Here is a 24,362-nt window from a genome sequence, read left to right as displayed (position 1 = left end):
CCTAGACCCCGACGGGGAGTCTCGCCTCGACGTCACAGTTTTCTCCAAAGCCTTGGAGACTTGTGAGGACGGAGGCACCTGTCTCGACGTCGATCCCGACGGAGGCGCCTGCCTCGACGTCGACCCCGTCGGAGGCCCCTGCCTCGACGCCGGTCTAGACGGAGGCGCCTGCCTCGACGTCGAATATTCCGACGATGAAGGTCTCGACGTCGTGTCTTCGCCGACGGTCGTTCTTGTCTCGACGGCGAACCTGGACTCGACGACGATCTAGGTCTCGACGTCGTAGCAGACTTTGAAGTCGAACGCCTACGAACTTCTGTCGACGTCGACTTTCCTCTTGCCGCTTTTGACGTCGAACGGTGTCTCTCTCTCGACGTCGAACGATGTCTTTGTCTTGACGTCGATCGATGCCTTGACGGCGAACTATGACGACGTTCCCTCGACGCCGATGATTTCTTAGACGTCGAAGTCGCCGACGACGAACGCATCCGCTTTGCCGCTGTGTCTAGAGTAGACGACGATTTCCTTTTCAAAGCATGACTCCCTCTGGACTCCTCACCTCTCAGCGACGATCCCGCCGCTGGAGTCTTCGACGCCGAGCCCGACGCCGAAGGAGAGCAAACAGGGACCAGCTGCTTCGACGTCGACCGCTCCACTGACAATCCATAGAGCCTAATCCTCTCTCTCTCTCTCCTTCAAAGTTCTCTTGGAGAGGTCTTTACAATGACGACATGTAGCTGGAGAGTGAGATTCTGGCAAACAGACGATACACACAGCATGTGTGTCTGAAGAAGCCTTCTTTTTGCCACAGGAAGGGCAAGGCATAAATAAAGAAGGCATTTTTCTGATGAAAATAGTCAGAAAAACACAGGATACAAACTTCCTCACAGATATTAATAAGAGGAAGCTTTAAAAAATTACTAGAAAAGCAATAATTCTTGACTGAAAAGTCAAAAAAGGAGATAGCTGAATTCCAGGGTCCTGACTGAAGGAGCCGGAAAGAACAACTGACCCAACTGTCACCCCTGAGGCATGATGGGATACTACAGTCAGGGCTGCCTTAAAGGCACGGTGCCAGTTTTTACCTTTACAGGCTTTTCAGTCTCTATGGTATTGTATTGCAATGCAGCCTGCAGGCTAACAATGTTTTTGTGATCTGTGTTTCTCACAGTGTTCTCTTTTCTTTCTCATGAGTGTTTTTACCTCATTTAAAAAAAAAAAAAAAAAAAAAAAAAAAAGATTTAGGTGTATTATTATACCTATATGTTTTATTGGATGTTTATATATACATCGTCTAGCCTTTTATGGGGGCTGCATTTGCTTGGAAAAAATGATATATGTTTATACATATACAGAGCTGCCTATATGTATGGTTTTTACATATATAATTTTATTATTTCCGGGGTCCCCGCACATGGGCGGGAATATTCAGTGCTTATGACTATTGATGAGGATCCCCTGGAAGAGAAAGCCCTTTGGCACTTTCGATGGCTGTCTAAGAACAAAAGCCAGACTAACCTGTACCACAGACTTATTGCCAACATTTTATTAAATATGTGAAATGATACAGCAATTCCAAACTTTATATAATAGGTTTATGAAGCATATGAGCACCAGTAAGTGTAGATGAGATTTACATAGTAACAGTGATGACACTTGCAAAAAACTGGAACAAGCAAACTAGAGACAGTATTGAGCAAAAATGGTAGGAAGGTGACAAGACCGGAGGACAGGAGAGCTACAGCATGGCTAGCAAGAGGGCTGGAGGATGACCAAGCTGGAGTGGCAAGAGTGCTTGAGGAAAAGGAGAAAGGAGCAACGGTCAGAGGGCAATGAACAATGAGAAGAGAACAGAAGTAGGGAAGGAACAGAATGGAGGAGGAAGGTGGGTAGAGTTAGGATAGGAAGGGAGAATAGACAAAGGCAAAGGAAACGGGAAAGAAGAGATGAGAAAAGGGAAGAGGATTAGAATTTGGAATGAAAAGGGGCAATAATGAGAGGGGAGCAAGAGTGAAGTGACTTGAAGGGGGCGCTAGAGAAGTATAATTAGGAGGCAGGAGAGGTAACATAGTTTATAGGAATATGGTGGGAAAGAGTAGGGGGGGCTAAAGTCCCAACAGTTACATTACAACAAAGTCAATGGAACAGATGCTGTCTAATGAGAAGTCTTTTAAAGGCGAAGGGATTACAGGGTGGGATTGGTCTTAATTTCCTAGAGAAAGAGGCTGCTCTGCAGAACGACTGATGCAACAAAATGCTCAGTTACATGTGTAGGGATTTCAAGAAGGTTACCTATGTTCCTAGGCAACCTTCAGACATGGAGTAGAATAGCTGGGTTAAGGTGGGTATCTTGAGTTAGATCCCTAACTTCATTCTCTCAAACATCAACCCTTATACGTTTTATCATGACATTATTTTATTGATGTTTCATACCACATACCATTGCCTACAACTAATAGCTGGCAAGGTGGTTTGATTTGCATTTTGCTAACAAAATGCAAGCCCCCCCCACCTCTCCCTTCCAACTCTCCCTCCACTGCATCCCTATTATTAATTTCACACCAGTTCTCTGCCGCAAGGGAAGGGATACAATGCAAAGCCTGAAGGAATTGAGAATACTAGCACTATAGCATATAACATAAAAATTGACTGACAAGAATGAAGCATTAGGAACCTTAAGGATGGAAATGAAGTCAGAGAACAAAACAGAGTAAAAGGCAATAAAGTGGGATATATTTATATCTAAAGAAAATGGGTAATTCTACTGCCAGAAGGTGGGAAGCAGAAAAGAGTCATGTTAGGAGAGTGGACTACTCGGTTTATAATAAAAAAGAAATATATATATATTTATATACACTCAAATCCCGTAAATCTTCTTTGCAGACAAATCCGGCACAGTCTTCGATGCAGTAAGTGCAATTTATTTTATTGATGACGTCATGTCTATGGCGCGTTTCGACTGAACCGCTGGCCTTGATCACATGCATGCTGCAAGCTACAGTTTTTCTTTATATAGTCACCATGTGATATTGTGCCTCATGATGGCAACTAAAACAGACTATTCAATTGTACTGATCATGTAAGTTGAAAGGAAAACAGACTTGTATACAGCAATTGGCATCCAATACATTGTAAAATGGCATAAACTTGATTTGTGAAATTTTACTGGGCCAATAACTGGATTATCCCAAAATATGAATTAAATAATGAATACATAATCATATAATCAGCATATCAAGATTGCATTAACTGTATATGTGCAAATATGCAAAATAGCAGCCATTACTGATCGGTGTAAAAACAGGGAATATAACAGTTCGTAAAAAACTAGCGACTGTTCACCTACTTGTATATATTCATGGTTTACAAAATAGGGCAATATTAGTTAAAATAAATTCCAATGATAACAAAATTGTGCCCTTAGCGGGCTTTGTTATTGATACTTAGAAAACTGTTGTTTTTGCATTGGCCGAAAGGTTGGCTGCCTGATTTAAATAGTGATCTCCACAAAAAGGTACACTACCCCGCAGTTTTTATGTAATGAACACCAAACATAGTATAATTATTCCCTTATAAAACAATAACCAATATTCATATATAAATACTGCTGCTTTTTCCATCATTATCAATTAAATCAATAAAAGGTGATTAAAGAGTTGAAAACGTGCATACAGAGTTAAAAAGCAGCATACGTTATATACAGTACAATTTTAAATAGGTAGGTCATTTCATGTCATATTACACATGAATAATCATTTGTCATCTAATCACAGTGTCCAATCAGGTTTGTAAGCTTGATTACAAGACGTTGTGTAGGTCTTCACTGATATTTAAACCATTAGGGAATATGGTATCTAAATTAAATATGTATTGGGTTTCCAATTGTCTGAGCATTAATTCTCGATTTCCTCCCCTCCTCAAGTTAGGTATTGCATCTATGACAAAGTATTTCAAACAGCTGAGATAGTTATTATGATACTGCTTGAAATGACGAGCAACTGGGTAGGAGGAATCTGAGTTAACTATGGCTCTAAAATGTTGGAGAATTCTTACATGGACCTGCAGTTTGGTACTTCGAACATATAGCAGTTTGCCGGTGCATTCGAGAACATACACTGAAATCTCAGTTTTACATGTAAATAGCCCCTCTAACTTCACTGGTCTTTCAATGCTGTGAGATTGTGTCGTATTTACCCTAAATCTGCATGCCCTGCATGAACTGCATTTTTAAAAAATCACTTTCTTGACGTAAGCCAATTACTGGTGTGTACCACTTCAGTGCTGTTGTTTACCAGAGCACTTCTCATAGATGGTGCTCGTCTAAATATGATGATTGGTTTTTTGGGAAGTATGGATCCTAATGTTAGGTCAGTTAAGACAATCAGCCATTCTTTATTAAGTATGGCTCTTCTGTTTTTCCTGCTTGTTTAATGTAGTGATTAGTATAATGCTGGTCTCGTCACTTTTCTGATAGTGCTTGGGATTTAACTTATTCCTGTTTCCAGCGCTGTTGCTGTATAGGATAGCTTCCCTACTTTCGTGATTAGTTCTGTTAATGGCTCGAGTGATGGTCTTAATCGAATAACCTCCGTCCAGGAATTTTTGTTTGGCTTCATGTTGACATTGCATTAAGTCCTTTTGCTGACTACAGACCCTACGTAATCTAAACATTTCCTCATATGGAATACTGTCCTTTAAATGTCTAGGGTGGAAACTAGAGGCATGAAGTATTGACTTTCCTGCTGTCGTTTTCCTATGTAATTTGAATTCTATTTTATTGTTCTCAACTAGGACCGGTTCCAAATTTACTATATTCACATTGATTTTTTCCACACTCACCACCGACCCTTTCCAAATGAGAAAGACAGTCTATGTAACGAAGCCAGCAAATTACATGGTCCTCCCAATATGCAAGATGTTCCACTATTAGTACTTGCTCTTCCCACCAGCCCATGTATAAACACCTGCAACATACACATATTCATATACACACACACACACACACACACACACACACACACACACACACACACACACACACACACACACACACACACACACACACACACACACACACACACACACACACACACACACACACACACACACACACACACACACACACACACACACACACACACACACACACACACACACACACACACATTATATATACAAACAAATATATTCACTGAAAAGACCAATGGTCTAAGAACAAAAGCCAGACTAACCTGTACCACAGACTTATTGCCAACATTTTATTAAATATGTGAAATGATACAGCAATTCCAAACTTTATTTAATAGGTGTATGAAGCATATGAGCACCAGTAAGTGTAGATGAGATTTACATAGTAACAGTGATGACACTTGCAAAAAACTGGAACAAGCAAACTAGAGACAGTATTGAGCAAAAATGGTAGGAAGGTGAGAAGACCGGAGGACAGGAGAGCTACAGCATGGCTAGCAAGAGGGCTGGAGGATGACCAAGCTGGAGTGGCAAGAGTGCTTGAGGAAAAGGAGAAAGGAGCAACGGTCAGAGGGCAATGAACAATGAGAAGAGAACAGAAGTAGGGAAGGAACAGAATGGAGGAGGAAGGTGGGTAGAGTTAGGATAGGAAGGGAGAATAGACAAAGGCAAAGGAAACGGGAAAGAAGAGATGAGAAAAGGGAAGAGGATTAGAATTTGGAATGAAAAGGGGCAATAATGAGAGGGGAGCAAGAGTGAAGTGACTTGAAGGGGGCGCTAGAGAAGTATAATTAGGAGGCAGGAGAGGTAACATAGTTTATAGGAATATGGTGGGAAAGAGTAGGGGGGGCTAAAGTCCCAACAGTTACATTACAACAAAGTCAATGGAACAGATGCTGTCTAATGAGAAGTCTTTTAAAGGCGAAGGGATTACAGGGTGGGATTGGGCTTAATTTCCTAGAGAAAGAGGCTGCTCTGCAGAACGACTGATGCAACAAAATGCTCAGTTACATGTGTAGGGATTTCAAGAAGGTTACCTATGTTTCTAGGCAACCTTCAGACATGGAGTAGAATAGCTGGGTTAAGGTGGGTATCTTGAGTTAGATCCCTAACTTCATTCTCTCAAACATCAACCCTTATACGTTTTATCATGACATTATTTTATTGATGTTTCATACCACATACCATTGCCTACAACTAATAGCTGGCAAGGTGGTTTGATTTGCATTTTGCTAACAAAATGCAAGCCCCCCCCACCTCTCCCTTCCAACTCTCCCTCCACTGCATCCCTATTATTAATTTCACACCAGTTCTCTGCCGCAAGGGAAGGGATACAATGCAAAGCCTGAAGGAATTGAGAATACTAGCACTATAGCATATAACATAAAAATTGACTGACAAGAATGAAGCATTAGGAACCTTAAGGATGGAAATGAAGTCAGAGAACAAAACAGAGTAAAAGGCAATAAAGTGGGATATATTTATATCTAAAGAAAATGGGTAATTCTACTGCCAGAAGGTGGGAAGCAGAAAAGAGTCATGTTAGGAGAGTGGACTACTCGGTTTATAATAAAAAAGAAATATATATATATTTATATACACTCAAATCCCGTAAATCTTCTTTGCAGACAAATCCGGCACAGTCTTCGATGCAGTAAGTGCAATTTATTTTATTGATGACGTCATGTCTATGGCGCGTTTCGACTGAACCGCTGGCCTTGATCACATGCATGCTGCAAGCTACAGTTTTTCTTTATATAGTCACCATGTGATATTGTGCCTCATGATGGCAACTAAAACAGACTATTCAATTGTACTGATCATGTAAGTTGAAAGGAAAACAGACTTGTATACAGCAATTGGCATCCAATACATTGTAAAATGGCATAAACTTGATTTGTGAAATTTTACTGGGCCAATAACTGGATTATCCCAAAATATGAATTAAATAATGAATAAATAATCATATAATCAGCATATCAAGATTGCATTAACTGTATATGTGCAAATATGCAAAATAGCAGCCATTACTGATCGGTGTAAAAACAGGGAATATAACAGTTCGTAAAAAACTAGCGACTGTTCACCTACTTGTATATATTCATGGTTTACAAAATAGGGCAATATTAGTTAAAATAAATTCCAATGATAACAAAATTGTGCCCTTAGTGGGCTTTGTTATTGATACTTAGAAAACTGTTGTTTTTGCATTGGCCGAAAGGTTGGCTGCCTGATTTAAATAGTGATCTCCACAAAAAGGTACACTACCCCGCAGTTTTTATGTAATGAACATCAAACATAGTATAATTATTCCCTTATAAAACAATAACCAATATTCACATATAAATACTGCTGCTTTTTCCATCATTATCAATTAAATCAATAAAAGGTGATTAAAGTGTTGAAAACGTGCATACAGAGTTAAAAAGCAGCATACGTTATATACAGTACAATTTTAAATAGGTAGGTCATTTCATGTCATATTACACATGAATAATCATTTGTCATCTAATCACAGTGTCCAATCAGGTTTGTAAGCTTGATTACAAGACGTTGTGTAGGTCTTCACTGATATTTAAACCGTTAGGGAATATGGTATCTAAATTAAATATGTATTGGGTTTCCAATTGTCTGAGCATTAATTCTCGATTTCCTCCCCTCCTCAAGTTAGGTATTGCATCTATGACAAAGTATTTCAAACAGCTGAGATAGTTATTATGATACTGCTTGAAATGACGAGCAACTGGGTAGGAGGAATCTGAGTTAACTATGGCTCTAAAATGTTGGAGAATTCTTACATGGACCTGCAGTTTGGTACTTCGAACATATAGCAGTTTGCCGGTGCATTCGAGAACATACACTGAAAACTCAGTTTTACATGTAAATAGCCCCTCTAACTTCACTGGTCTCTTCTGTTTTTCCTGCTTGTTTAATGTAGTGATTAGTATAATGCTGGTCTCGTCACTTTTCTGATAGTGCTTGGGATTTAACTTATTCCTGTTTCCAGCGCTGTTGCTGTATAGGATAGCTTCCCTACTTTCGTGATTAGTTCTGTTAATGGCTCGAGTGATGGTCTTAATCGAATAACCTCCGTCCAGGAATTTTTGTTTGGCTTCATGTTGACATTGCATTAAGTCCTTTTGCTGACTACAGACCCTACGTAATCTAAACATTTCCTCATATGGAATACTGTCCTTTAAATGTCTAGGGTGGAAACTAGAGGCATGAAGTATTGACTTTCCTGCTGTCGTTTTCCTATGTAATTTGAATTCTATTTTATTGTTCTCAACTAGGACCGGTTCCAAATTTACTATATTCACATTGATTTTTTCCACACTCACCACCGACCCTTTCCAAATGAGAAAGACAGTCTATGTAACGAAGCCAGCAAATTACATGGTCCTCCCAATATGCAAGATGTTCCACTATTAGTACTTGCTCTTCCCACCAGCCCATGTATAAACACCTGCAACATACACATACATACACATATTCATACACACACACACACACACACACACACACACACACACATATATTATATATACAAACAAATATATTCACTGAAAAGACCAATGGTTACAGGGACATTATAGTTAGGGTCAGATTTCACTCGTACAAAACAAGAGAAATTCAGCAGTTATACTTACCGGAGTTAACTATAACTTACGCCCCCACAATGCACTGCTTATGACCTCACATTTTACATCACTCATGTCATGGTCAGTGACATCACTGATGACACCTCAGATGACATCACCGATGCCATCACTGATGGCACCATCTAGTAAGTGTAAGTATTTTGAAAGAGTTTATGATTGTTAAACATATATTCAAAGGTACTACGTACGTTAAAGGAGTATACTAAGTGTACTGAGATGAGGGATACTACTTTTAATATATACCATGTGAGTGGCTGTGTGAATGTATGTATCCTTTTGCATATGGGTGTGAGAGTGGCTGTAGGAGTGTATAAGTGGTTGTGTGAATAGCTGTGTGTTCAAGATGTGTGAGTGGCTGTACTGGTGGTGTGTGTTAGTGGCTGTATGGGTGTGTGTGTGACAGTGTAAGTGGCTCTATCAGTGAGTGACAGTGTGTGTAAGCGGATGTATGAGTGAGTGATTGGCTGTTTGAGTAGGTGTTTTGTTAAGTGACTTTGTGTGAATGACTGTATTGGACAGTGGGAGCCTATGTGAATGGCTGTATGGGTGAGTACAGGGGTGTGTGAGTGCTTGTATGGATGTGTAAATGGATATGTAACTGGTTGTGTGACTGAGTGTATGAGGGCTTGTATGGGTGAGTGACTGTTGAGAGGCTGACGTGAACACTTAATGGTTGCATTCTGGGATGAGAGTTTTTTATGCATTTTTTTTTTAGCCACAGCACAAACCTTGGAACAATGTTATAATAAACATAATCAGGTGTTGTGTCATGTATAGTTTTCCTTTTAAGGGTATGACGCAAGTAGTGTCTCCCTGTTGTACCAAGCGCCTATCTTGGCACGCCTGATGATACTAGTTGGGTACTTGTGGGCTTCCAATTTGCCCAATATTCTGTCTGCCTGTTCTGAAAAGATGCTGATGTCAGAACAATTGTGTGTGATCCGCAAAACACTGACAGAATAGTAAATTCTCCCGTCGTGATCGTGGGTGATGGCTGTCAAATTGGAGCAGGCTATTTTTATCAGTGGGTTTCTCATGCATCATAGTAACCACTTGATTATCAACGATCCTGATTTTGAGATCCAGGAAAGTAATGGTGTTTTTGTCAATATTGTGAGTACATTTAAAGAATGGATCTCTTATTGACTCCTGAGGCTTGAGCCGGGAGACAGTATTTTGCAGAGTGGTGTGTGCTGCGTGACGCTGCTGTGCCCTCGCCGCGCTGCTTGAATTTCACTAATGCTTGTGAGGCTCTTTTTAATTATTGCACCAGATTGTTGTTTAAAATAAAAATATTTTTTAGACCCTACCTCTTTGCCTGCCGCGTCGTGGTCTCTGTGAGGGGTAGCGAGGTGTGCTGACGGCGGTAGTAGCGGAGGGGCTGGGAGGAGGTCAGGCGCCATCTTGGTTGGGTGTGAGTTGACGGGCTAGTTGTTGGGCATCGCGACCTTCAAATGTCGGCACTACTGCGGCCGCGCCTAAGACAAGCCCGTCTGCGCCCGTCCGCGCACGTCAGTCGCCGGTCGCCAGATACTATTTTAGGGGATCTCAATCTTCATTTTGAGATGCATGAGAAAGCAGAGATTTCGAATCTACTGGCAGATTTGGAGGCCTTTCAGTTGGTACAATGCGTCTCTGCGAGTACTCATGAGGCAGGGCATTTGTTAGACCCTATTTTCTCAAATCTTCAACCTTTACAAGTCTCCTCTCCAGTTCCCCTGGCCTGGACGGATCATTTTTCAGTCTCTTTTGCGCTGCGATTGCAGGGGAAAGCTGTTCCCCCTACGCTCTGTCCCCGTGCTGAAGCGTCCTTGGCATAAATTAGATCTATGCCAACTTTCGGCGTGTTTGGCTGATAGTAGGCCTCTAATGCCCTCTGACTTGGAGGCAGCAATTTCTTGATTCCAGGAATGGGTTGTTTTGGGCCTGGATGCCTGTATCCCGGCCCGTCTGGGAGTAAAAAGTAGAGGGTCCTCCAACCCTTGGTTTGATACATCACTTGTCTCAGCCAAAAAGGGCTGTAAGCAGCTGGAACGTGTCTGGAGACGTTCTTATGACGTCTCAGCTAAGTTGGAATATCGGGCTGCCATTAAACAGTATCACCGCCTTATCCGGAAGGTGCGAGCTGAGTATGTGGCTAAAGAAATCTTGGCAAGCACTAATCCAGCCAAGTCGGTATTTGCCCTGCTTAAAAGTATGAAAAGTGCAGGCTCTGTGGTATCCTCCCCGATTGTCTCCAACCAACAGTATAGTGAGTTGGCTCGTCACTTCTTGGAAAAGGTTGAGCAGATCTATTCCATCCTGCCGCCGGTAGATCTGTGTGCTGGGAGTGAGTCTTCTATTACATCTGGCCCCTTGAAGGGTCGTAGCCTGGTATCCTTTCCATCTCTATCCTCCAATGAGTTTGATGCACTCTGTTTGAAGATTAAGTCTGGATCTCCAGCTGATCCTCTGACTCCTGCCTTATTTCGCCAACTCCACTCCGTAATCTCCCCTTGGGCTGTGGGTTTAGTGAATCTATCCTTGTCCTCTGCAGTGGTTCCCAGGGTTTGGAAACATGCCAAAGTTGTTCCTTTACTTAAGAAACCCTCCCTGGACCCTGTGAAACCGGGCAATTATCGGCCTATCTCCCTGCTCCCGTTTCTGGCTAAGGTGACGGAATCTCATGTCAACTCTGTCCTTTCGGAGTATATAGATCAAAACGCCATTCTGGACCCCACGCAACATGGCTTCCGTGCGCGTCATGGGACCAAGTCTGCATTGTTGGCAGTATCGGAAGCTATCAGGGATAGTATGGATAGGGGTGACTCCGTGGCTTTGGTCCTTTTGGATCTAAGTGCCGCCTTCGACACCATATAACATGCAATTTTATTAACTCGTCTGCAGGAAATTGGTGTTGAGGGCGAGCCTTTGGGCTGGCTCCGCTCCTTCTTAGAGGAAAGGTCTTTCCAAGTCTCTATGCCTCCGTTTCATTCCCAGGAGTTTGCTCTGCATCAGGGAGTTCCGCAGGGCTCAGTTTTGAGCCCGCTTTTGTTTAATATCTATGTTCGCCACCTGGCTGCGGTAGCTAAAAACAGAGGGCTTGTATTGGTGTCATATGCAGATGACACCCAACTGCTGATCTCCTTCTCTAAGAACTGTGATGTCAATCTGGGGAAATTTAAGGAGGATTTTCTAGCAGTGGCGGACTGGATGGCGGGTAACTTTTTGCAGCTTAACGCCAGCAAATCAGAGATCTTGCTGTTTGGGAAGGACCGGGAACTATGGTCCGAACAGTGCTGGCCTGAGCGTCTAAAACCTGCGCCCTCTCCCAAAACGGTGGTAAAGAATCTAGGGATATGGTTTGATCAGGGTTTGATGTTTGAAGCGCAATCCAAAACTGTGGCTGGAGTGTGTTTTGGGCTGCTATGTGGCCTCAGACCAGTGATTGGCTTTTTCCCTCCCAAAGTGCGTCAAACCATAGTCCAGGCCCTAATTTTGTCTAGGCTGGACTATGGTAACGTACTTTATTTGGGCGCTAATATGGCCAGTGTTAAGCGTCTGCAGCGGGTCCAGAATGCCGCAGCGCGGCTGCTGGTAGGACTTCCCAAGTCTAGCTCAGTGGCCGCTTTGCTCCCTAAATTGCACTGGCTTCCTGTGGAAAAACGCATCCAGTTTAAGGCTCTGTGTGTGGCGCATAAAATCCTGTCTAGTCAGGCCCCGTTGGGCTTGGCCAAGCTACTTAAGCCTTATACCCCACGACGCCTATTAAGATCGGCTGGCCGCACCCTGGTCTGTACCCCCCGCGTCTTCAAAGCCAGAGCAGGTGGCCGCTCCTTTCGGAACTTAGCCGCCAAACTCTGGAACTCATTACCGGTTCCTATCAGAATTATTCAGAAGCACTTGGCTTTCCGCAAAGCTATAAAAACCTGGCTCTTCTCTGGCCCTGCTAAATCTTTATATGTTTAGCTGTCATCTTGCGTCTGTCTCCTGGTTGTTGGTCTTGGTCAGGGTTGCGCTGGGACGCCCCATTGCTGGGGCAGCCATGCGTGTTACAAATCGGACTAATAATAATAATAATTGATCTGGAGGATGAGATATCAGCTATTATGCACTCACCTAATAACTGTATTTATGACTGCAAGGAAAGTAGCAGGTGGAATGGTAAAGTACTCTGAACCATTCAAAGCATTGGGGTCTCTTTGATAGAGGGACCGAGTTACAAAAACACAGATTATCCTCAACAACAATCTACCTTGAGTATCAGAGTCCCACATACAGAGTGCAGTGGAAGAGGTTACATGAATTTCCTTCTGTGAGAAAGACTATCACTCCAACGTAAGAAAATACATTCCAGCCTCAAAGTCAGTCCATTCACAAAACACTACAAGGTGATTGACATTGGCACTAGCCGGCCCTGGGTAATTAAACATCACATAAACTGCAATTTGGAAAATGTGGTCTATATGATCACACGCCCTTGCCAAGAACCCTATGAGGGAAGGACAACACAGAAGATTTGCTCAAGAATCAGTGAACATCGGAGCACAATCATTTGTAAAAAAGAGTGCTACCCATATGACAATATGACAATATGACAAAACACTATCTGGAGAAGCAACATGCAGACTAAGACATTGCATGGGCAGTTTCGGAGATGGTCTGCCCACTTCCTTTCACTAGGGTACTGCTTGAAAGGGAACAACGGTTGCTTTACCATTTGAAAACTCACATACACTGACTGAATGACGACATACCCGGATACAATTGAAGTGATAAGTTGTATCCTCTCTATGCTGAGCTTACAAGTAGGGAACTGGGAGCTCACATCTCCCCACCCCCCATTTACCATGTTGAAATTAATTATGTGTTCACATAGAAGCTGATCAATATTAAAAACATTCTATATGGTTGTGTTATGGTCTATATAAAATTATTTGCCCATCCCAGAATGCAACCTTCACAATAGACTTTTTTTGCAATGGGTAAGCTACTTCTAGGAGTAGAGAATCTGGAGATTTCATCCTTGTTTTCCCTCCCATATTTTTCTGCAAAAACCTATACACTAACATAGCAGCTGATTATTATTATTAAAACATTGTGCCAAGGTCAGTGCTATGGCTCAAAAAACCCATAAAAAAACCTCTTCCCAGAAACTATACATCCCAGAATGCAACCATTAGGTGTTGACATCGACGGCCGGGTCATAATTCACACAACCGTCCATGATGCCTTTAGACTACTAGAATGGGTCACGATGCCTCTAGAACATACATGGGACTACTGGTCCCGGTATGCTAACGGTGATGGCCACGTCATTGTTGACGCGACTGCCCATGATGCCTTCAGACTAATGCAAAAGGTTAAAATGCTTTTAGAACATGTACAGGACTACGGGTCCAGACATACCCGCAGAGTCGGCCGCATCACTGTCCACGTACGATGCCTCTAGAATATTCAAATTGGTCAGAATGCGTTCAGAGCATATGCAGGAGTACATTTCCCGGCATGATCACAGGGACAGCCACGTCATCACACGTGAAAATCCTCCTCGTACATGTGCATCTCCTCTGCGTTTGTCTTAAAAACAAGCTGCCACAATACACGGCAACATCGGGAGGACGGAGCCGTACGAGTAGGTGCTGATGGCAAGGAGAGGCCTTTGACGAAGTAAGATAGATTGTGCATGCATAATTAATCACTCGCAGTATTTAAAAATAACCCCTGCAGATATTAGCTGCACACACTTTTCTATAATGTTGTCTTTTTCTTAAGTGTTTGACTACAAGGCTCCCCTCATCCCAGTCCTCCGTGAGGTTTATCTGTCCTGAAATTAGGGCGAGTTAAAATGTGAAACTGGGATTGTGAAAGAGTGCAGACTTGTCACCTTGTGTTATGTGCATGTTTTACGAATGAGACCACAGAAACACTTTTTCCAAAAGGTGGTTATGCTGCCCCACGATTGGCATGGCTGAGTCCTGCAAGGCTGGCAATCACTGGTCGATCTCGCCTTTGTTTTAAATTATATATGTACCAACTACTGGTGTGTTGACAAATGCAACATTGTGGTACAACTCATGTGTATACATATGTTCTGTCTTTTTAGGACCCCATCATTGACCTTGACAAGCCATAAGGAAATGGAACAGTATGTGTGTGTGTGTGGACTGAGTGGGTGTCAACGCTTTTGACAGGGATTCAAATAGGGACAAGCAGGAACCTAGTCCTGAGGAAAGCTCTGGCCCCATCTGTGGACCTTTGATGGGCTGAAACATTTCGCTTCGCTAGGACAAAAGCTGCGTAATTTTGCCTCAAGTGCCCAATACTTGTTTTTAATCATCCCTACACCACCCATCTAATAAATAACAATGTAAACACTGGTAGGTGGACAGGGTTTTTAGTTGTCAGGATCCCCCACTCCTCTGATCATCCCGGAATAGTTCCTCTATCCAAAACGAGGGCCACCCGCCACTAAAGCATTCTCTGGTGAGCGCGGGATGGTCAATGATAAATCAAGTTTATATGAAAGTGAGTACACTGTGGGAGTCTTTCCTAAAGTGGTCCGCCCACCTACATGTATTTGGGGAAGCCTGCAATCAGTGTATTCATTCGAGAGAAATAAAGATAACAGTTTCACGCTTTGGTAGCATTTCCCATCTGAGACAATCAAGAATTTTGCGGACACAAGGTCTCTGTGGTTCTTTAAGTATTAATTTTTCAATGTGAATGAAGATAGTAATACAAACAATACAATAAGTGCAGGCAACACGGTGCCCACGTGTGTGAAACCATATAAATTATACACAAAAGACGCACAAAACCATCACTGATATTAAATGATTTTTGATTTAACAACTATGTGCTTCTACTAAAGCAAGATGCAGACTTATTACTGGTTATACACCAAGTGAAAGATTGTCAACATTTTGACCCCCTGTGATTTGTGGGGTCTCCTCAGGACAAAGGTATTCTGGCTTATTATTACTATATAGCAATGCTTTTCATAGTTACTTTAGAATCATTAACAAAAGGAGGAAGGTCAACGTATGTCAAAAATGAGGTATAGGAATGTGTTAGATCACAGCAACCTTGTGTCAGCATAATTCTTTATTGTATCTGATGAGAAACGATAGCAAAGTGTGAAATTATTCTCTTGAATGATTGCGGACTTTCACAAACAGCTGTAGGTGGGTGGTACACATTAGAAAAGAGCCCCACAGTGTTCACTGTTTCATATAAATGAATATTGACCCTGGTTCCTGTGGGCATAAAGGGTTATCCTTGTGAAAATATACACAAAGATAAAGCAAGACACCCAAGGGGTGTGGGAGGACATCCCGTTTTATTTGGAAATCCTCCTGGGGGTTCTCTCTTTAGTTATTGGGACACAAATCATCCTGAATTGAGTAAAAGCTCACTAATGAGAATATTTGGTTCCCCTATTTGAGAGCCATATTGGGGTACGTTTGTTTTGTTGTGGTTTATATTACAAGGGAGACTGCAAATATTTACCCCACATAATTTTCCCTCTCGTTCTCCCAGCCCTCCAAATGAAAAGAGTTTTGTGTATGACTATAATAATTCCACCATAGAAGTAGTAAGGTCTTACCCTCATCTTGGAAGAATTATGTCCTCAAATTCAGCCGACACTGAACATATTACACACATATCAATTAAGGCATATGCTCATGGAAACGCACTAAAGTCACTTTATAGAGCAACAAGTCACAGGCACATCAATCATCTCCCAACAGTATACAAAATGAAGATTCCGTCAACCCTTTTATAAGCTATAGAGACAAATATTAATCAATGACACTTTATGCATAAGATGGATGGGAAATATTCTTCACACTATTTGCACTTTAAATTCCATGGCTTTGATAGAAGTGTTAAGGTTAGAATTAGAATGGTGAGCACTTACTTAAGAGAACTACTTGCTATTCTACGATGGTCTCATTGTACTCTACATGCCAAAGAACAATCTTTAAGGAGAACTATGGCCATGGATTGTCTCATTGCTACTACAAAGGCCGGTCTGTTTTTAACTATTATTTTATCTGCACTTCAGCACTTTTCAGAATATGAGCTATGTTCATCTTTTAATTATTTTAAAGTTTACCGTTGCAATTTCATGGATGGAGAATGATGTGGGTATATGTAGCGCAAAACCTCGCTTCCAGGGTGCCATTTAATCATGTCAGGCAGCAGTACCCCAAGTGTATTGTATTTGAACTGGAACTTGGAACACAGGGTGTGAAGGTATATGATGTTTTGTAGGTTGAAATGTTTACAACTAAAAACTGACGGAAGCATGGCAGAATGTAGTTTGAGAGGAAAGAATTTGCCCTTTCTTATAATGGTATACAGACTACCAAGCATGTTATATTTGTCAGTCCCGTTTCAAGGGACTAGCAACAGAGATTTTTAAAACCAATTTTTGAAAAACATGGAATTACAACAGCTAAATCTGCTATGGAGATGCTAAATTGTCCCATCAATGAAGTAATGTGCTGTAATATTTTTTTTTATTTTTTAGCTCTTTTTGAAGTTGTATGAATTTTTTAAAATATATATATATTGTAGATCTCAGTGCATGATCTAAATCTATAATAAAAACCTTGAACCGAATACCTAAAGCAAATAAGGTAAAAACGAGGAGTTCTTTTTCCCATAGAAATTATGGTAAGTGCTCTAAAAACACTAAAATGAGGACACATTTTCTGAGCTCTCAAATGGTGGCAATGCGCTTTAAAATTATTAGCTATGTTAATTTTTTTTTATCCAGTTGACCACTTGATTATTTTCTGTACTTAAGAGAGCGGCTAAGGCATTACAGCCCAAGCTGCTGACTTTGCAAAGGGGGAACCAGGTTCGACTTTCGGCAGCGGCTCAAAATCCGGGGGAAATCACTTAATCTCTCCATGCCTAAAATCAAAATAAATGCGTCCTTGTCTAATGCACCTGATGCTCACATTAAGCACTCCAATACCTTCAAGTCAAATACGCGTTATATAAAACTGCAAAAAAAATGAAATACATGAATTGTTTTGTACATTTGTCAGGGGGCTATACTTGGGAACTTTTTACTCTGTTGGCTGGCAACCTTGGGAGACTTTTTACTATGAAGCAACCAAATTGACTGCAGAATCCTCAGTACAAAATGCTTTCAGTTTTCCATTTCAACTCCATCAAGATGACGTTCAGATGTGCCACACTTTGGCATAAATTCAGAATTTCACCACACTAGTTGCTCTTTAGAACACAGAGTTAAAGCTGCAGTTGATCACTGACAGTCTGCTGCTGGTGTTGAAAATGCATGTTTCAGTCTGTATGTCAGAATGTTTTAATGAAATAGAGAGGAAGATATTTGAAAAATCATAAAATGTAACCAGCCAATAATGGGACCGCCCTTTCCCCCCAATTCCCTGTGGGGTCTGGCTTTGCTCACTCTGCCCCCTTACATATTTTTTTTTTAATTCATTTACAGGACACAGGGATCAAGTCCTGGAGTCTTGTAATGGCTGCCTAAATATACAGTACAGGTTGAAACCAAGCAATCAGGCTTGAGTAGTCCCCTTCAATTTGGACAATCAAAGTATATTTTGACACCAAATGCCAAGATATAAAAACATTTAACCTTAATTTCTCAAAAACTACAGAAAAGAAAGCACAATCTGCATATAAGATGTAGCTTCCTGCCAAATTTGGTGCAAATCCGTTTGGCAGTTTTTACCGTAGCCCTGTCTAAAGAAGTCTATGGAAAATGAATGGGGAGTTCGTGTTTTAGCTCCACCCTTTTTTCTCTGGCCCCGCCAGACGGATCCTCAAGAAACTTTCCATGCACAAACTAGTCAAGAAGAAGCACTTTTTTGGAAAGTTTTGTGGAGATTCGTCAAACGGGTCATAATGTCTGAGCAACTCCAGTGAGAGAGTGAGTGTGAGAGAGTGTGTGTGTACACACACACACACACACACACACACACACACACAAACAAACATACATATATATATATATATACCACGATCAGCTCCCAACTTTCATCCTCACTCCGAAACAGGAACCCAAGGAGACAAGCGGCACGGCTCTATTCAAGTGACATTATATTAATAAATTAGCATAAACAGGACAAAAAAAAACAACACATACACATATATATATATATATATACACACACAAATATACACACTCTCACACACACATATATATATATATAACGGATCCGCTGGTGTCTACCAATTAGGTTTTGAAAGTCACACATTGTTGTCTTATCACTTCGACTAGGATTAGATGAAGTAGATTTTCTGTCTCATTTCTAGAAAATTGAACTCTTCTCACTTCTATTAGCCAAGAACAAGCCATTTCGAAAAAAGTTATTAAATAGAGTTGTTTGTGCTTAAGATTTCTAAATGTACACTTTTTTGTGTGGCTACTATTTCCTCCGTCAAGTTAAAGAAGGTCATGGAGTGACTGCACCCACCTGAAAGGGGATGTCTTGTGGGGATGAGGGTCTATAGTAGGCCCAGCCTCCTTTCAAGGTGTGCCTTGACTGTGTGCACCCCTTGAGATCGCGATGCAAATTACAAAACAGGAAGTGCAAGAGCCTTGCGCCCCTTCTGTAATACCAAAGGGCACCAGGTGTTTATACAAAAAAGAAATAGGCACACACACCTGTTGTGTTCCCAGAGCACATTTAATAATACCGCCCAAGGGACATTACAGATTTTTACCATTACACTAGAAACTAATGGGTTTAGGATACCTCATTGCAATAGTCTCCTCAGATCTCAATTCATTTCATCTGCTTCTTTGCTTTGTTTTAACGACAGACTAGGAGGGTATCAATGCTTTTTTTGTCCCTGCACCTGGGCCAGCACACATTAAGCACGCTCTTCTGCAGGATTTACCTAGTAGGAAGAAACCAAGCTGTGATTTCACGGCGAGTTTCTTCCATACAGGCAGCTGACCAGAATTTACATGCTCCTAGCAGTTGCCCCACCTTTTTCTCAAGCATTGTTATCTGACCAAAAGCGAGCAAGTCAGGAGAATATTAATATAGGATAACAAGTATGCTATGGCACCTTTGGAGCCAGTGCCTCTCTCCACAGCCCCATACCATCCAAAGAGATGAAAGCTGCCTTGGGGAGGAGTGCACCCTCTGCAGCTTGGCTCCTCCACCAGTCACCCCAAAGGAGATATTTCCCATCCCCAAAATATCTCAAACATGATATAGCCAGATTCTGTAGGTAGGTGTCTCCTCCTTGTCCAAGATAGCTTGGGCAAGGACCTAGCAAGGTTGACATCTGATTTGTGTGCGATTTTAAAGAATAAGAAAGTTAGTCTGCTGTTCCTGGTACGATATATGCTAGAAATCATAGAAGTACAGTTCATCCGATCAATCTAGTGTACATATTTTTTGTACTGTGGGTTTTGTGCCCGTATTTTTTACACATGTTGGTGTGGAATGGATGGATTCAATATTTAGCACTTTGAGATTAATTTTAAAACCTGCTACTTGGCCAACTTTTGTTAGCTACTCTAGGAGGGGTGGGAGCATAATGAGTTGGTCTGTCAGTGTTATTAAAACATCACTGGGGTATAGCAAATTTTTGTTCTTTCTTGCCTATGAGCACGCCTGTTAAGTCGTTTTGCTTTAATTGTTAATGCTCCATATTTAAAACAAGAGGGAGGGGAGACGGGGGCAGCCCTGTCTTATCCTCTGCTCAATTTGAAATATATCAGAGGCCCTTCCATTAACCATAACTCTGGTCACCAGGCTTGCATAAATGCTAGTTATCCTGGCACTGTTATCAGGCCCAAACCCAAATTCTTCAAGACCATCCACAGGAATGGCCAAGAGTGGGGCTAGAAGGTTTTCCAGGATTCCAGAGAAGATTTTGGCATCTATATTCAGTGATGGGATCAGCCAGAATGAAGAGCATAATGTCGGATCCTTGCCATGGTTGATCATTATCTTTCGAGCCCCACTTTATTCAACATCTACCTCAGCCCGCTTATCCAGGTGATTCACAACCAAGGAGTCTTGATTATGAGCTAGGCAGATGATACTCATCTTATTGTCTCTGTGGATCACTCCTTCCCCACATCCTTAAAGGAATTTCGATCATGCATGCATAAAATCACAACTGGGCACTCTATATTCTCTGAAATTCAATGGCGATAAGACAGAAGGGAAGTGTATGTTGCTCCATTAGTAAGATACCTAGGCCACTGACATTTGAGTTTTAGCATTGGCCTGAAGGGAACATTCATATAACATTCACCCTTATATGCAGGAATGTGAAACGAGGCACCGCCAGCTGTATTAAGTCAATCATGCAAAAGCCCATGCAAAACAATATGTGTGCTGTTCCAAATGTCAGAGTGAAATGCAAGAGTAGACTGGATGAAACATCAACAGTAAATATATCTTTATTTAAGACATAATTGTGGTTAGGGCCCCCCCACTCTATTTTTGTTATAAAGAAACTCACATTCAGAGAGAACTGAGCCATTCCATCTTAATTAAGGAAAGTAGATGGGCCACGTCCAGTAAGGCCCATCGCACCTTTACTTAACCAAGAGGTTCTCCGGCCTTAAAAGCCACACAGACCCACTGCTCTTATAAGAGAAATTGCACTGGGATTAATGAAATCCTTTTTGTTTTCTTTTTTGCCAAGTTCAAAATTATAACGATCACCTCATACCAAACCCAGTTAAAGTGTTTATGGGTAAATATGCAATTGTATATCATAAATGAATTAAAAAAAAAAATCCCTTACCAACATGGTCTTTCCATTTCCTGGTGGACCAAACAGTAATAATCCTCGCGCAGGAGCCCTAAGCCCTGTAAATAACTAAAGATAAACACTGTATTACAAAACATTTACCACAATTGGATTGTTTACTTTTAAAGTACTTTGTTCTGAAGACATCTATTAGCGCAGAAAAGGCAAAACTCCCTGCACATTCAGTCAACAAATAAAATCTAATCCACACCCAACAAGTTATCTATCTACAATAATGGACTGCAACCTCAATCGTCAGTTAACATTTTATAAGGAAAATGCTACTTACCAGTATGCATCTGTTCCTGGCATGTAGAGCTGCAGAGTTGTACACTTTTGCATAGATCGCCATCTAGTGTTGGGCTCGGATGCTTGCTCCTTGTTGTCTTGGAAGAAGTCTTTTGTAGTCACGAGATAGGTGACTCCTCCCTTGGACGATAGTGCGCATGGGCATCGACTCCATCTTCGGATTGTTTTTCGCCATAAAGGGAAATTATGGGGTCAGTAAGAAATAGAAGAGATGTCCATGTAAGGGTATCTAATTAAGATAATACTTGAACAGATACAGGTCCCTGGGAGGCGAGTGGGCGTGTACAACTCTGCAGCTCTACATGCCAAGAACAGATGCATACTGGTAAGTAGCATTTTCCGTTCGAGGCATATGAGCTGCAGATTGTACACTTTTGATTAGACTGTATAGCAGTGTCTCCCCTAGCGGTGGTCTCCTGTATCTGTTGCATTGGTTTGAAAAAGTGTCTGAAGAACAGCCTGGCCTACAGAAGCCGGTCGCTTTGTCTGCACATCAACACAATAGTGTTTAGTGAAGGTGTGTTGTGTAGACCATGTTGCTGCTTTACAGATGTAATCTAAGGGAATGTTCCCTAAGAATGCCATAAAGGCCCCTAGTTTGCGTGTTGCATGCGCTCTAGGGGGAATTATTAATGTGCGTTTGACCTTTTGGTAGCATATTTGAATGCATTTGACTATCCAACTAGCAATCCCAGCTATGGAGATGGGGTTTCCTTTATGAGGTGGTGAGAAAGCCACAAACAGCTGTTTTGTCTTTTTGAAGGTTTTGGTCCTGTCAATATAATAAAGGAGGGCTCTTTTGACATCAAAGTGTGTGAAGAGCTCTTTCTGCTACCGAATCTGGGTTTTGGAAAAACACAGGTAACTCTACTGATTGGTTAAGATGAAAAGCAGAGATAACTTTCGGAAGGAATTTTGGGTTTGTTCTAAGAACCACCTTGTTACTATGTATTTGTAAGAATGGTTCTTGTATGGTTAAAGCCTGGATCTCACTTACTCTCCTGAGAGAAGTGATTGCCACTAGGAAAGCTACTTTCCATATAAGGAACTGCAATTCACATTTGTGTAGAGGTTCAAATGGTGGACTCATGAGCCTAGTAAGGGCAATGTTTAAGTTCCACACCGGAGAGGGTGGTACTCTGGGAGGAATTACTCTTTTGAGGCCTTCCATAAAAGCTTTAATTGCAGGTACTCTAAACAGAGACAAGTGTTGTCTGTTTTGTAAGTAAGCGGCAAGAGCGGCTGGATGTAATCTTATGGATGAATATGCTAGATTACATGTTTGTAAATGCAGCAAGTAGCAAATGATGTCCTGGATTGAAGCATCCAGTGGGTCAATTTTATTGTTATTACAGTAAATAACAAATCTTTTCCATTTTGCTGCGCAACAGGCTCTAGGAGTAGGGCGTCTAGCTTCTTTAATGATATTCATACAGTCCTGTAGAAGGTTAAGGTAACAGAACTCTAGGACTTCAGGAGCCAGATTGCGAGATTCAGTTGACCTGGATCGGGGTGTCTTATGTCTCCATGGTTCTGCGTTAGTAGTTTTGGGGAGAGACAAAGTTTTTGGTGTGGAACCACTGAGAGCTCTAGAAGTGTGGTGAACCACGGTTGCCGTGCCCATGTGGGAGCAAAGAGGATCATTTTTAGAGACTGTTGCCTGAGCTTGCGTAGTTCTAGGGGAATGAGTGGGAGTGGCGGAAAAGTGTACGCAAATCTGCCTGACCAGTTCATCCATAACGCATTGCCCTTGGACGACGGGTGTGGAAACCTGGCGGCAAAGGTTGGGCATTTTGCGTTTTCGTGTGTGGCGAACTGATCTATGTCTGGGTGGCCCCACATTTGGAAAAATGGTTGAAGAACCTGTGGATGAAGTTCCCATTTGTGAATTTGTTGTGTCTGCCGACTGAGCAGATCCGCAATTTGAGTGTGTACTCCTGGAAGATCTTCTGCTAGGAGATGTATGTTTTGCGGGATGGCCCATCGCCATATGCGTTGCACAACTTGAGAAAGCTGCAACAAGCGTGTTCCTCCTTGTTTTTGCATGTAATACATTGCTGTCATGTTGTCCGTCCGGACTAGGACAGTTTTGTTGAGGAGATATGTTGGAATCATTTTACCACCAGAAAAATTGCTAGTAATTCTAGGTGACTGATGTAGAGCACTTTTTGTTGAGTGGTCCATCTGCCCTGGACTGTGTGGTTTAGGAGGTGGGCTCCCCAGCCGGTGAGGGATGCGTCTAATGTTAGCACTATCTGTGGAACTGGCTCTAGGAACGGCCGCTTTTTGGATAGGTTTTGTGTGTTCCACCACTGCAGAGAGCGATGTGTGCGGCTGTCCACCAACACTAGATCTGTAAGTTGACCTTGAGCCTGGTTCCACTGACGTGCTAAGCACTCCTGTAAAGGGCGCATCTGGAGTCTTGCGTGAGGGACAGTGAAAATGCAAGAGGCCATCATTCCTGCTAGCTGCATAAACACTCGAGCTGGAAGATAGTGTTGAGGCTGAAACCTTTTGATGACGGTTTGAATACTGGCTATTCTGGCTGGATTGGTGTATGCCAAATCTTTGAAAGTGTTTATTGTGGCCCCTAGATACTGATGTATGTAGGAGGGCTGCAGGTGGGATTTGGTGTAGTTTATTGTGAACCCCAAA

General features: G+C 41.8%; 1 protein-coding gene across 8 annotated transcripts in view; it reads right to left on the bottom strand.

Annotated features, from left to right (window-relative positions):
- Nucleotides 1-24,362, bottom strand: part of SPAST (spastin) — a 675,354-nt gene that overhangs the window by 385,171 nt on the left and 265,821 nt on the right. For all 8 annotated transcript variants that reach the window (XM_085611993.1, XM_085611996.1, XM_085611991.1 and 5 more), the window contains one exon: nucleotides 21,393-21,467. In XM_085611993.1, the coding sequence (XP_085468119.1) occupies nucleotides 21,393-21,467 (75 nt within the window). The remainder of the gene's footprint in view (nucleotides 1-21,392; nucleotides 21,468-24,362) is intronic.

Source organism: Triturus cristatus, chromosome 6 (genome assembly GCF_964204655.1).
Source record: "Triturus cristatus chromosome 6, aTriCri1.1, whole genome shotgun sequence".
NCBI lineage: Eukaryota > Metazoa > Chordata > Amphibia > Caudata > Salamandridae > Triturus > Triturus cristatus.
The sequence above is the reverse complement of the archived record's forward strand: the minus strand, read 5'-3'. Positions and strand labels throughout refer to the sequence as shown.